At 46.1% G+C, this 12,583-nt stretch overlaps 1 protein-coding gene across 1 annotated transcript; it reads right to left on the reverse strand.

Annotated features, from left to right (window-relative positions):
* Positions 1-571: 571 nt before the first annotated feature.
* LOC138359208 (uncharacterized) lies at positions 572-2,013 on the reverse strand. Its single transcript, XM_069318200.1, has 2 exons — positions 1,968-2,013; positions 572-1,119 (listed from the first exon to the last, which is right to left on the reverse strand). Exons 1-2 carry the CDS (start codon positions 2,011-2,013, stop codon positions 572-574), a joined length of 594 nt encoding a protein of 197 aa, XP_069174301.1.
* Positions 2,014-12,583: the final 10,570 nt, after the last annotated feature.

Genomic DNA, 12,583 nt, shown 5'->3' on the forward strand with positions numbered 1-12,583 from the left:
GGTCACTCCCTCATAACTACCAGTGATACTGGTCACTCCCTCATAACTACCGGTGATACTGGTCACTCCCTCATAACTACCGGTGATACTGGTCACTCCCTCATAACTACCGGTGATACTGGTCACTCCCTCATAACTACCAGTGATACTGGACACTCCCTCATAACTACCGGTGATACTGGACACTCCCTCATAACTACCGGTGATACTGGTCACTCCCTCATAACTACCGGTGATACTGGTCACTCCCTCATAACTACCGGTGATACTGGTCACTCCCTCATAACTACCGGTGATACTGGTCACTCCCTCATAACTACCACTGATGCTGGTCACTCCCTCATAACTACCGGTGATACTGGACTTCCTAACCAATAATATTATGAGTGAGCCTCACAGTTGCTTGTCTCATATCATTACCCTTAACTGCTTACTGTAATTGATCTTCACATTGGTGTTCTGTTTGATACATTTCAAATTATAATTCAGAAACTATTCGTAAATGTGTGTACATGTATAGTCGAGTTTATTTACACCAAACTCTACTGTAATTAATAATTTTGATATAGGTTTAGAAGCTGCAGTTATCAGACTTAGAAATCACTCGAGCTGTTGCTACAGTGGAAAGTTGTGTTTCAGTCGTCGACCTTTGTTGCCAGCTGTCGTTGATCCTTGTTGCAAGTTGTCGTCGACCTTTGTTGCCAGCTGTCGTTGACCCTTGTTGCCAGCTGTCGTTGATCCTTGTTGCCAGCTGTCGTTGATCCTTGTTGCCAGCTGTCGTCGACCTTTGTTGCCAGCTGTCGTCGACCTTTGTCATCAGCTGTCGTTGATCCTTGTTGCAAGTTGTCGTCGACCTTTGTTGCCAGCTGTCGTTGACCCTTGTTGCCAGCTGTCGTTGATCCTTGTTGCCAGCTGTCGTTGATCCTTGTTGCCAGCTGTCGTCGACCTTTGTTGCCAGCTGTCGTCGACCTTTGTCATCAGCTGTCGTTGATCCTTGTTGCAAGTTGTCGTCGACCTTTGTTGCCAGCTGTCGTTGACCCTTGTTGCCAGCTGTCGTTGATCCTTGTTGCCAGCTGTCGTTGATCCTTGTTGCCAGCTGTCGTCGACCTTTGTTGCCAGCTGTCGTCGACCTTTGTTGTCAGCTGTCGTTGATCTTTGTTGCCAGCTGTCGTCGACCTTTGTTGCCAGCTGTCGTCGACCCTTGTTGCCAGCTGTCGTCGACCTTTGTTGCCAGCTGTCGTCGACCTTTGTTGCCAGCTGTCGTCGACCTTTGTTGGCAGCTGTCGTCGACCTTTGTTGTCAGCTGTCGTCGACCTTTGTTGCCAGCTGTCGTCGACCTTTGTTGCAAGCGGTCGTCGACCCTTGTTGCCAGCTGTCGTCTTCACCGTCAACAAGCTCTTGCAGCGTCTTGCAATACAGCTTGAGGGTCTCCCTGTGTCGCTCGAGCTTTGTAATTGTCACGTGGCCCGATTGGCACTCAGGTGGCCCGTAGCGGGACTTAAATGGTTGTTCGAGTGGCCTAATGATCGCCGCATGACTTAACGAGCAAGGGAGTTGGCCGCCTCGGTCCTTAGATGTGTGTTGTTGATGCCCCCCTCCCCCCCCCCCCCATGGTCCTAACTACGACGGGAATACTTTGTATGAATCCTCAGGGCTATGTACCCTGCAAGACCCCGCAGGTACTTGATTACGACTGTAGTACCCTAAATAAACCCTTCAAGGGGCCCTGAAACCCACCCAAGTACCCTAAACGAACCCTCATGGCCCCTGATACTCACCTAAGTACCCTACACAAACCCTCAGGGGCCCTGACACCCACCCAAGTACCCTACACAAACCCTCAGGAGCCCTGATACCCACCTAAGTACCCTACACAAACCCTCAGGGGCCCTGACACCCACCCAAATACCCTACACAAGCCCTCAGGGCCCCCTAATACTCACCCAAATACCCTACACAAACCCTACCATCGCTACTGACGATGGTAGATCCACATGCCCAAGGGTCGTACATCTTCCCAGCTCCTCTTCACACAGTCCTTATGCCTCAACAACTTGTCCTGGCACTTAATACAACGAAAATTTGACGCTCTCCATCACAAAAATAATCTGAGACTTTCGTGAAATTAAAACACCGCAAAACATACGCCTCTTTCGGACAAGTGAGCATTAGTGTAGGTTCGTGTACGCTTCTGGTTAGGCGAAACCGGTTAAACTTTGACGCTCGTCAAGCCCAGGTGCCGTAATTGCTGCTTTTGAGATTCGTGAAGCAACCCTCAGTCGGTGCATGATGGAGCCTCGTTATTACCATTAAGTCCCGGACATAAACAAAGCCTTCTACAGTGTTCGTATTGACAAAACGTCTGATTCCGTACGCTATATCTCCTTGAGGACCAGACCACACACTAGAAGGTGAAGGAACGACGACGTTTCGGTCCGTCCTGGACCATTCTCAAGTCGATTGTGAATGGTCCAGGACGGACCGAAACGTCGTCGTCCCTTCACCTTCTAGTGTGTGATCTGGGCCTCATACTTTAGCCACGTTATTGTGACTCATCGCCTGCTATATCTCCTTCATTTCCTAAAATCGTAATTGTAAGTTTTGTGCTCCGTTTTTGTGTATGTGTTTGCGTGTATGTGTGTGTGTATGTGTGTGTGTGTGTGTGTGTGTCTGTGTGTGTGTGTCTGTGTGTGTCTGTGTGTGTCTGTGTGTCTGTGTGTCTGTGTAGTCACATGCACAAGAAGCTGTCGTCGACCAACAGGGACTCTTAGAAGAACGAAGGGAAGAGAGTCCCTTCTCTAAGAGTCCCTGTCTCTTAGGGAAGAAAGAGACAGGGACTCTTAGACTCCTGTGAGAGAGCTCGCCCCTTAATACCCTGGCGAGGTGCCTCGCACTTCTCACTTTGGGGTGAACAAAGCTGCAAAGTTTTAATTCCGTGGCGGACGCACCGGAGGACGCACCTCTTAGTGTCCGCTAAAGTTAGTCCACTATAGTGACGCAGCTGTGTACCAGTGGTGGACTGAGCGTTGTATGTGGCCCACAAGCAAGTTGTGTACCAGTGGTGCACTGAGCGTTGTATGTGGCCCACAAGCAAGTTGTGTACCAGTGGTGCACTGAGCGTTGTATGTGGCCCACAAGCAAGTTGTGTACCAGTGGTGGACTGAGCAAGAACAACGTAGCTATTATCAACATCTCCCTGGAAACACAAACCGTAACTGTCTCTATTTTCCGCTTGTTACAACTTGTAATAAAGTTGTTACAACTTGGCTTAACGTGTTTATGACGTATTAGAACGTTGATACAACTTGATATATTGGTTGTTATAACTGGTTAGGTGTTAAAACTTGTTCGAACGTTGTAGCAACGTCGTAGTTTCGGTGTGTTTGGCGGGCTGGAAGATCTTGCGAGAGCACTGTAACTTATTACATAAAAAGTCTGGTCATAATTAGTGGTTTATATTGGTGAAAATTAAATAATCTCGAATCTCAATTTACCGCGAAGTTTCTCAAGTCGCTATGATGTTATCTGTTTACTTTCTATGTTAACATTTGAGAAAATTTAACGTTGGCCTCTCGACCTGAAATTTCCGCCATCTTCTGTCCTTTGCCGTCCCCGATGGCGAATTCATTAACTTTTTCCAAGGCTTCTTTTATTATTAAATCCAAAAAAAACTCATAATTATTCCCCTAGGCTTTCTTCGTAATCAAGAATATTTTCTAAATTATAAATTACAATTTATATATTGTAGTGGAATACTGCCTTTTGTCATAAATTTCTAGTTGGTTTATAATAATAATTATAGAGTTAGGTGCTCTTAGGCTCTTCGCTCTCTAATGACTGTGCTCTTTTCTTTTCCAGGTAAGTGGGAAGGTGTAAGGTCGACCTCCGGAGATGCCATCTTGAGGAGGGATGCTACGAGGAGCGTCTCTCAAGCTCCCACAATTTTCATTGTTATTTCCTACATATATAACGGTTCGCTATCTGTCTTTAACAACACTCCTAACTCAACACAACACATGCATTACTAACCAAACATAACCTAACCCAGTCTGACTAGACTTAATCCATCCCAATATAACGAACCAAATCTAGCCAGTATAACTAACCCCCAATCCAGCCTAACTAAACCCAGCTTAACACAACTCAGTTATAACCAAATATAAAATGAGAAGCAGCTGACTTGCTCTCCAGGAGGGCTGTGAATGTGTTGTAGAGTGTGCTCATACCTGGTTAGTGGTGGAGATGGTCCCGGTTATTCTCTCTCTCTCTCTCTCTCTCTCTCTCTCTCTCTCTCTCTGTCTCTCTCTCTCTCTCTCTCTCCCTGTTTTATATCCTCGATCTGAGGTATGTTAATGGACCATCCTGTATTATTCACAAGGCTCTAAAAGCCTCTCCCCATCCGGGGGAAAAAATATAAATCAGATGGTAAGCTTTGGGGTCTCAAGTCACTCCTGAGTGCCTAGCGGGGGCCCCCAGTCACTCCTGAGTGCCTAGCTGGGGCCCCCAGTCACTCCTGAGTGCCTAGCTGGGGCCCCCAGTCACTCCTGAGTGCCTAGCTGGGCCCCAAGTCACTCCTGAGTGCCTAGCTGGGGCCCCCAGTCACTCCTGAGTGCCTAGCTGGGACCCAAGTCACTCCGGAGTGCCTAGCTGGGACCTCAGTCACTCCTGAGTACCTAGCTGGGACCCAAGTCACTCCGGAGTGCCTAGCTGGGACCCAAGTCACTCCAGAGTGCCTAGCTGGGACCCAAGTCACTCCGGAGTGCCTAGCTGGGACTCAAGTCACTCCTGAGTGCCTAGCTGGGTCCCAAGTCACTCCTGCGTGCCTAGCTGGGACCCAAGTCACTCCTGAGTGCCTAGCTGGGCCCCAAGTCACTCCTGCGTGCCTAGCTGGGACCCAAGTCACTCCTGAGTGCCTAGCTGGGCCCCAAGTCACTCCGGAGTGCCTAGCTGGGCCCCAAGTCACTCCGGAGTGCCTAGCAGGAACTCATAATGTAGTCTGCAGTGGCGTCTCGTTGCTCTCTGGCACTACTGGAGAGGAAACCATCAAGAGAATATTACTGACATAATCTTGTGTGCTCGTGGCCGGCTGCACTGTGCTCGAATTAGCTGCCGTACCGAGGCCCAAGTGTTCGAAAATGTCATACATTTATAAAGTTTCAAGGTTTTTGAACCTACATGTTTGTAAAAACAAATTTAATTGAACATGTATTGCTCCAAACGATGGCGTCTGTTAATATATATATATATATATATATATATATATATATATATATATATATATATATATATATATATATATATATATATATATATATATATAAAGGAGAGTGTGGGAGGAAGGCTCCCTGAGGTCTCTCAGCTGCTGCAGTGTCCCACTAATGACTGTGGGAGACTAGTCGACGCTCCCACTCTAAGGCTTACTTGATCGACGGCCGACTTAGGCGCCTTGGTACCGTGGGAGAGGAGGGGTGGGAGGGAGTCAGCAGGGGTTGAGGGACACAGCTTCATGGTAGACCAAGCTTCATGGTAAACCAAGCTTCATGGTAGACCAAGCTTCATGGTAAACCAAGCTTCATGGTAGACCAAGCTTCATGGTAAACCAAGCTTCATGGTAGACCAAGCTTCATGGTAAACCAAGCTTCATGGTAGACCAAGCTTCATGGTAAACCAAGCTTCATGGTAGACCAAGCTTCATGGTAAACCAAGTGGTAAATATTGATTATTTAACGTTAGCGTATTGCTTTCTTCTCCCTTGTGCTTTGTAATTTAAATTAAATAAAATATTTAGTGAGTGACAGTATCTTTCACCACATTATTGAAGGCATCATGTAATGACTGGGAGATATAATTGGGTAGTTCCTAGCCTCATCTAACCTTACCTCTGTTATGTAACCTGAAGCATGTAGATTCTTTGTAGAAATCGAGCGTAGCTCCCGTATTATACGAAAAGAATACTGTACATTAGCGGGGCTGAAATAAATATCTCAACCTTTCACATGTGAAATGAAAACGACGTTTGGGTCCTTCCAAATACCCTTAAGTCACGACTTGATAAAGGTCCAAAATGGATCAAAACGCTCATTTCGTTCGCACGTGTGAGGTGGGTTGTTTGTCAGAGCTGGCTTAGGCCTGTGCTTAATGGCAAGGGTTTAGCAACTGCTCCTAAGATAAATAAAAAATATATATGTATAATAATTAAAATGTCAGTGTAGGAGGATGTTGGTAACAAAGTCTGTTTCTCTGAGGGCTGTGCAGTTTCTGAGATGCTGCCGGGGTCGTTAGAGCCCCGGCTGGCCAGACACGCATCCGTGAACACCCTCGTTCAGGCAGCGAGCACGGACACGAAGGCACGGCGCGGGTGTTCGTGTTCTTCCCGGCCTGCAGAGACGCACTCTACCATCACCTGATGGAACGTATCGCGTGTTCAAGCGATCCGGAATGGCAGTCGAGTGCGCTTCGTGGATGGCCTGTACTGGCCAGAGGATAGCAGATAGACTAAGAGCGTTCCATCCTGTAGTGATGTTTCATGTCTGAATCAGAGTCTATTCCTTCCGGTGTGACTTCCTGATTATTGAGCGGAGATTGTAAACCTTGCTTAAGGTATATAATACAATTGTCATAAAAAAGGCAGTAATCCAGTCTGACTATTTAACGCGTGACAGGACTATGAGTAGAAGAAACTAGGATATGATGGTAAAATAATGGTGTTGATGCTATGTTTACAGCAGCAGATGTAAATAATGAGCTGCAATAAGAGGCAGAGACGGTTCTGGCGCTGAGAGAGACACTTGCACCACATCAAGACAATGATGCAACTATGCAGTATATATATATATATATATATATATATATATATATATATATATATATATATATATATATATATATATATATATATATATATATATATATATATGGCTACATATCACCTGGAAGGTATGTGAGGAGGAGCAGCTGGAATATGAGGACGGAGTGAAGGAACAAGTACTCGGATAATAGTGGATCGAACTCCGGTGACGCAAAGAAGCGAGGGCGTCGCCCCCCAAACCCAACCAGACCAAGTGGATCAAAAAATCAGAAATTCTAGTAGAGATCAGATCATACCGAAGCCTCTTAATATTCACACCATATTTTGGATGGTTACTATAACCATACCGGCTTGACTCTTTCTCTTAATACTTCCTGGTCCACCCCCCACAGCCTTGCCCATCACCCCACCACAGCCTTGCCCATTATTTAAACCCTTACCTTCCTGAAAAGCCCCAGCTTGCCCCAAAAAGGAGGCGCCTAGCACTTCTTATCCTCTAAACCTTCGCCATTTTAGCGAAAGCTGCAAACGGTTGATTTCGGAAGGTAATTGATTGTCTCTCCCTGTTAATTAAGGCTGGGATTGTTTGGCCCCCAGGTAATGGGTGTCCCCCCCCTCCCCCACCTCCCCATCCGTGGCTGACAAAGATTGTGATTCCTCTAATCCCAGCCTCTGATAATCTCCTCAGAGTTCAGATTAAATCCCCCAGGCTCCAGGAAGAAGATTGGAAGATTGCAGCTATAGATTTTCTGGATTTGAGGCGCTTAAGGTCTTGCATCTCGTTCAGTAATGGAATTCGATAATCTTGGACTCTAGCTCTATATATACACACACTGGTGCTGGGACTCTAAGTCTAGATACACTAGAGCTGGGACTCTAGCTCTTGTTAAATACATTAGAGCTGGAACTGTACCTCTAAATACACACTCTGGGTGTGTATTTAGGATTCATAAGGATTCATACAGATTCAGGAAACTGCAGAGGCAGTTTCTGAAGCTGAAAAATAATTAAATATTACTTTCTTCTAGTTTTCTCACTTCTTAAAACTTCCCCAAAATATATTTTTTTTTAACGTACAGTCGAATAGTCCTTAAAATGTCAGTGTTTATCCTTGTGAATAGCTTGTTTGTCTCCATCTGGAGTAAACACCTCGCTAAATTTAATTCACACAATACAGACCTACAGTTCGCCTAGGGTCGGGCAGCGTAAGGCCACATTGACTTTATTTATGTGGAATTTAATGATGCGAACTGAACATGCTAGCCTCGTAGTGGAGAGAGAGAGAGAGAGAGAGAGAAGGCCATTATGGCTAAAGTTATGTAATAAGTGATGTCACAGTTTTCATTGTATTTCTCATGCATACACACACAAACATGCACACATACATACATACACATGCACACATGCACACATACATACACATGCACACATTGTCATACCCATCAGTAACACTGGAGGATAAAGGACTGGGGTTGCCCCATGTTTAGTGTTACAATTGGCAGCGAGAGTCAACATGGACAGAAAGATGTTTACATCATACACACACAGAGATCACACTAACGTGATGCATCAAATGAACAAATCCACAAGGGCCGTGACGAGGATGCTCCCGGACGCAGGTTCGAATCCTCGTCACGGCCCTTGTGGATTTGTTCATTTGTTCATGTATACATCATGATCTGTAAGCACTAAAAAAAAGGCGCGTAAGAAAATGATAAAAGAAAATTGTAAAGTTAGTTATCACGCATCGTGGGAAGTACCTAAATAGGGACATATCTAAAGAACACAGAGGAGAGGCGTAAGATGTAATGCAAATGGTTTGGCATCATTAGGTCAGTGCCACGTTTGAGGCAACTGGCAGCGATAACATCTGCATGCAACTGCTGTCGCCCATTCGAGCAACTTGATTCTTCAGGACAGTGGGTAAGAATCAACTCAATGTATCTCTCCTTTCCCCATGATCTCCAAACCAAACAAAAGGTTGTAGACTAGACCACACACTAGAAAGTGAAGGGACGACGACGTTTCGGGCCGTCCTGGACCATTCTCAAGTCGATTGTGAATGGTTCAGGACGGACCGAAACGTCGTCGTCCCTTCACTTTCTAGTGTGTGGTTTGGTCAACATATTTCAGCCACATTATTGTGACTCCTCGTCTTCAAACAAAAGGTTACTCCCATCACCCCAAACAATCACCACGCAAGTGTGAAGTGTGTATGTGACTGATTTACACAAATGCTGATGGCATAGCAAGTAAATTAGAGGAATCCATGAAATGCATCAACATATCCATTTATATTTCTTACAAAAACAACATGTGGATCACTATGGATTGTTACTGCCTGAAGCAACACATGACACAACCCGTCCTCTCAGCTCCTATGTCGTTATGATAACCAGATCACCAAATGAAACAACTGCTAGAAAATGTAGTAACCAGTGAAACACCACTACTACTATGAAAAGTAACAGCTCACAAACATCTAAGTTTTCTATAGATAGTTTGTTTAGGTTAGGAAGGTAGTGTGGGTAAATGTACACACCGACACTCATGCATACATGGACACACACACCTAAATGATGACCATCACCACCAGCATCAACACGACCACTAGACCACTATAACTACGACTGCCAGCCCACCACCACGACCACCATCATCACCATCACTGCTATCACCATCACCAATACTGAGATACTGAGACCTCTCCTCCTCTCTCAGCGACACAAGGGTGAGCGACTCAGCGCACCTTGAGTGCTGAGCCTCCTGAAACCCAAACGGAGTGGGAATGGAAGGGATGGGGGTGGTCTCCTGACACTGGGAGGGTGGGAGTGTCTGGGAGGGTGGGAGTGACTCCTGGTGTTCCTCACACTACGGCAACTCCAGCACGAGCGCACGCTCTCTGCCAGGTACGTGAGAGACACGGCTTGTACTGTCACTTGGGAATATACTGGTAGCAACATTTTTGGTGTGGCCGAGAGAGAGGAGAGAGAGAGAGAGACACTCGAGAGAGAGAGACACTCGGGAGAAGCAGTTTGGAGTTTCCTCTACACAGGAGCGAGTGTGTCCATGTACACACGTCCGTCTGTATGATGAGTATTCAATACTCACAACTGGTGGATCTACAGCACATTATTATTCACCGTCCTGGGCCAGCTGCCTCAGGCGTTTACTCAATCACTTACGAACCCTGTTCATCTTTCCTTAATCATAGCGGCTCTGTTTACACTTGATCAACATTGACAAGCTTGGAAACTTCACAACCCAAGGTCATTATTGTTATAAACAACCTCGTAGTAGTTTGGAACTCGTAAACTCTTTAATAAATGTAAACAAAGCCGCAATGGTATATGACTATCAACGTATTTAACAATAACCTGTAACACCTGAACCAATATTATGAAATATTGAACCAATATTATGAAATATTGAACCAATATTATGAAACCTTGTACCTCTGTTACAGGTCAGTTGCAACATATAAACCCAAGTATTACATGTTAAAAAGTGGACAAAGTTCAAGTCGAAGTAACTTTCTTGAGATAAATACATCCCCATTAGAGGTTAAAGTGTTTTAGGCTGCTTCGAACCTCCTCAGAGGGCAGGATTCGACTGTCGGTTGTATTGACCTCACCAAACAATGGGTGTTGACCTTACCAAACATTGGGTGTTGACCTTACCAAACAATGGGTGTTGACCTTACCAAACAATGAGTGTTGACCTCACCAAACGATGGGAACACCATAGGTGTTACTGTCCTCTGTGAGTCATGGGGAGAATTGAACAGAAAGTTCATTGTGTCTTGTTCACAATGAACTGTAAATCTTTACAATTACATTGTGATATTTGTACTATGAATCCATATGTTTGTAATTAATTGTCCAAGCATATCTTTGACAGGTGTTTTATTAAGTTACAGACAACACTCTCACGTGACGTGGGTGTTGCAAATGGAAATACTCGCTATAACCTCCAGTAATTCTCATAAATTCTCATACTCATTACTGCTTACAAATTCTCATTAGTGCTACGATAATGCTCATGAGCCGAATTAGGAAAACAAAGAGTTGACTAAAGATCTCTGTGTGTGACACACAGAGATCACACTAACGTGATGCATCAAATGAACAAATCCACAAGGGCAGTGACGAGGATTCGAACCATGCTTCCGGGAGCATCCCAGACACTAGTAAGTTCAGTAGAACTTCGGTTTCAACCCTTTTACCCTGTCGTAGCTCAGTCGATTAAGGCAGTGTCTGGGATGCTCCCGGACGCAGGTTCGAATCCTCGTCACTCCCCTTGTGGATTTGTTCATTTGTTCATCCTGTGTGTGCAGAAGCAATACCACCCCAGAGACACTTGGGACAAGCACACCAGAGCCACACATAAGGACCTCACCCCCCCCCCCAGTCTTCCCTCTGGACCCCTCTCCGCCGAGCCTCACACCAGGGGACGCAAACAGTAAATCCTCCTCCTCCTTTATACCTTCATAAAAAGGTTTTAGTGCACATAATCTCACATTAACCCAGGAGGTTAGTGTTCACAAACCTCCATCAATTACTTTGCCAAAAGTCGCATGTTTATTGCCCTGTCACAGCGCTTGTTACGCTATGTGAAGATAGCCTACAGTGTCCCAAGTCTCCATGCCTATGGTGTCCCAAATACCTGTCCCTTTCTGGATTATGTTGTCCCAAATCCCTGTCCCTGTCTTGCCTATGGTGTCCCAAATCTGTCCCTGTCTTGCCTATGTTGTCCCAAATCCCTGTCCCTGTCTAACCTATGGTGTCCCAAATCCCTGTCCCTGTCTAGCCTATGGTGTGCAAAATCTCTATCCCTGTCTTGCCTATGGTGTCACAAATCCCTGTCCCTGTCTAGCCTATGGTGTCACAAATCCCTGTCCCTGTCTTGCCTATGGTGTCCCAAATCCCTGTCCCTGTCTAGTCTATGGTGTCCCAAATCCCTGTCCCTGTCTAGCCTATGTTGTCCCAAATCCCTGTCCCTGTCTAGCCTATGGTGTCCCAAATCCCTGTCCCTGTCTAGCCTATGGTGTCCCAAATCCCTGTCCCTGTCTAGCCTATGGTGTCCCAAATCCCTGTCCCTGTCTAGCCTATGGTGTTCCAAATCCCTGTCCCTGTCTAGCCAATGGTGTCCCAAATCCCTGTCCCTGTCTCGCCTATGGTGTCCCAAATCTCTGTCCCTGTCTAGCCTATGGTGTCCCAAATCCCTGTCCCTGTCTTGACTATGGTGTCCCAAATCCCTATCCCTGTCTAGCCTATGGTGTCCCAAATCCCTATCCCTGTCTTGCCAATGGTGTCCCAAATCCCTGTCCCTGTCTAGCCTATGGTGTCCCAAATCCCTGTCCCTGTCTAGCCTATGGTGTTCCAAATCCCTATCCCTGTCTTGCCTATGGTGTCCCAAATCCCTGTCTTGCCTATGGTGCCCCAAATCCCTGTCCCTGCCTAGCCTATGGTGTCCCAAATTCCTGTCCCTGTCTAGCCTATGGTGTCCCAAATCCCTGTCCCTGTCTAGCCTATGGTGTCCCAAATCCCTGTCCCTGTCTAACCTATGGTGTCCCAAATCCCTGGCCTTGTCTTGCCTATGGTGTCCCAAATCCCTATCCCTGTCTAGCCTATGGTGTCCCAAATCCCTGTCTTGCCTATGGTGTCCCAAATCCCTGTCCCTGTCTTGCCTATGGTGTCCCAAATCCCTGTCCCTGTCTTGCCTATGGTGTCCCAAATCCCTGTCCCTGTCTAGCCTATGGTGTCCCAAAGTAAC

Source organism: Procambarus clarkii, chromosome 89 (assembly GCF_040958095.1).
Source record: "Procambarus clarkii isolate CNS0578487 chromosome 89, FALCON_Pclarkii_2.0, whole genome shotgun sequence".
NCBI classification, from domain to species: domain Eukaryota; kingdom Metazoa; phylum Arthropoda; class Malacostraca; order Decapoda; family Cambaridae; genus Procambarus; species Procambarus clarkii.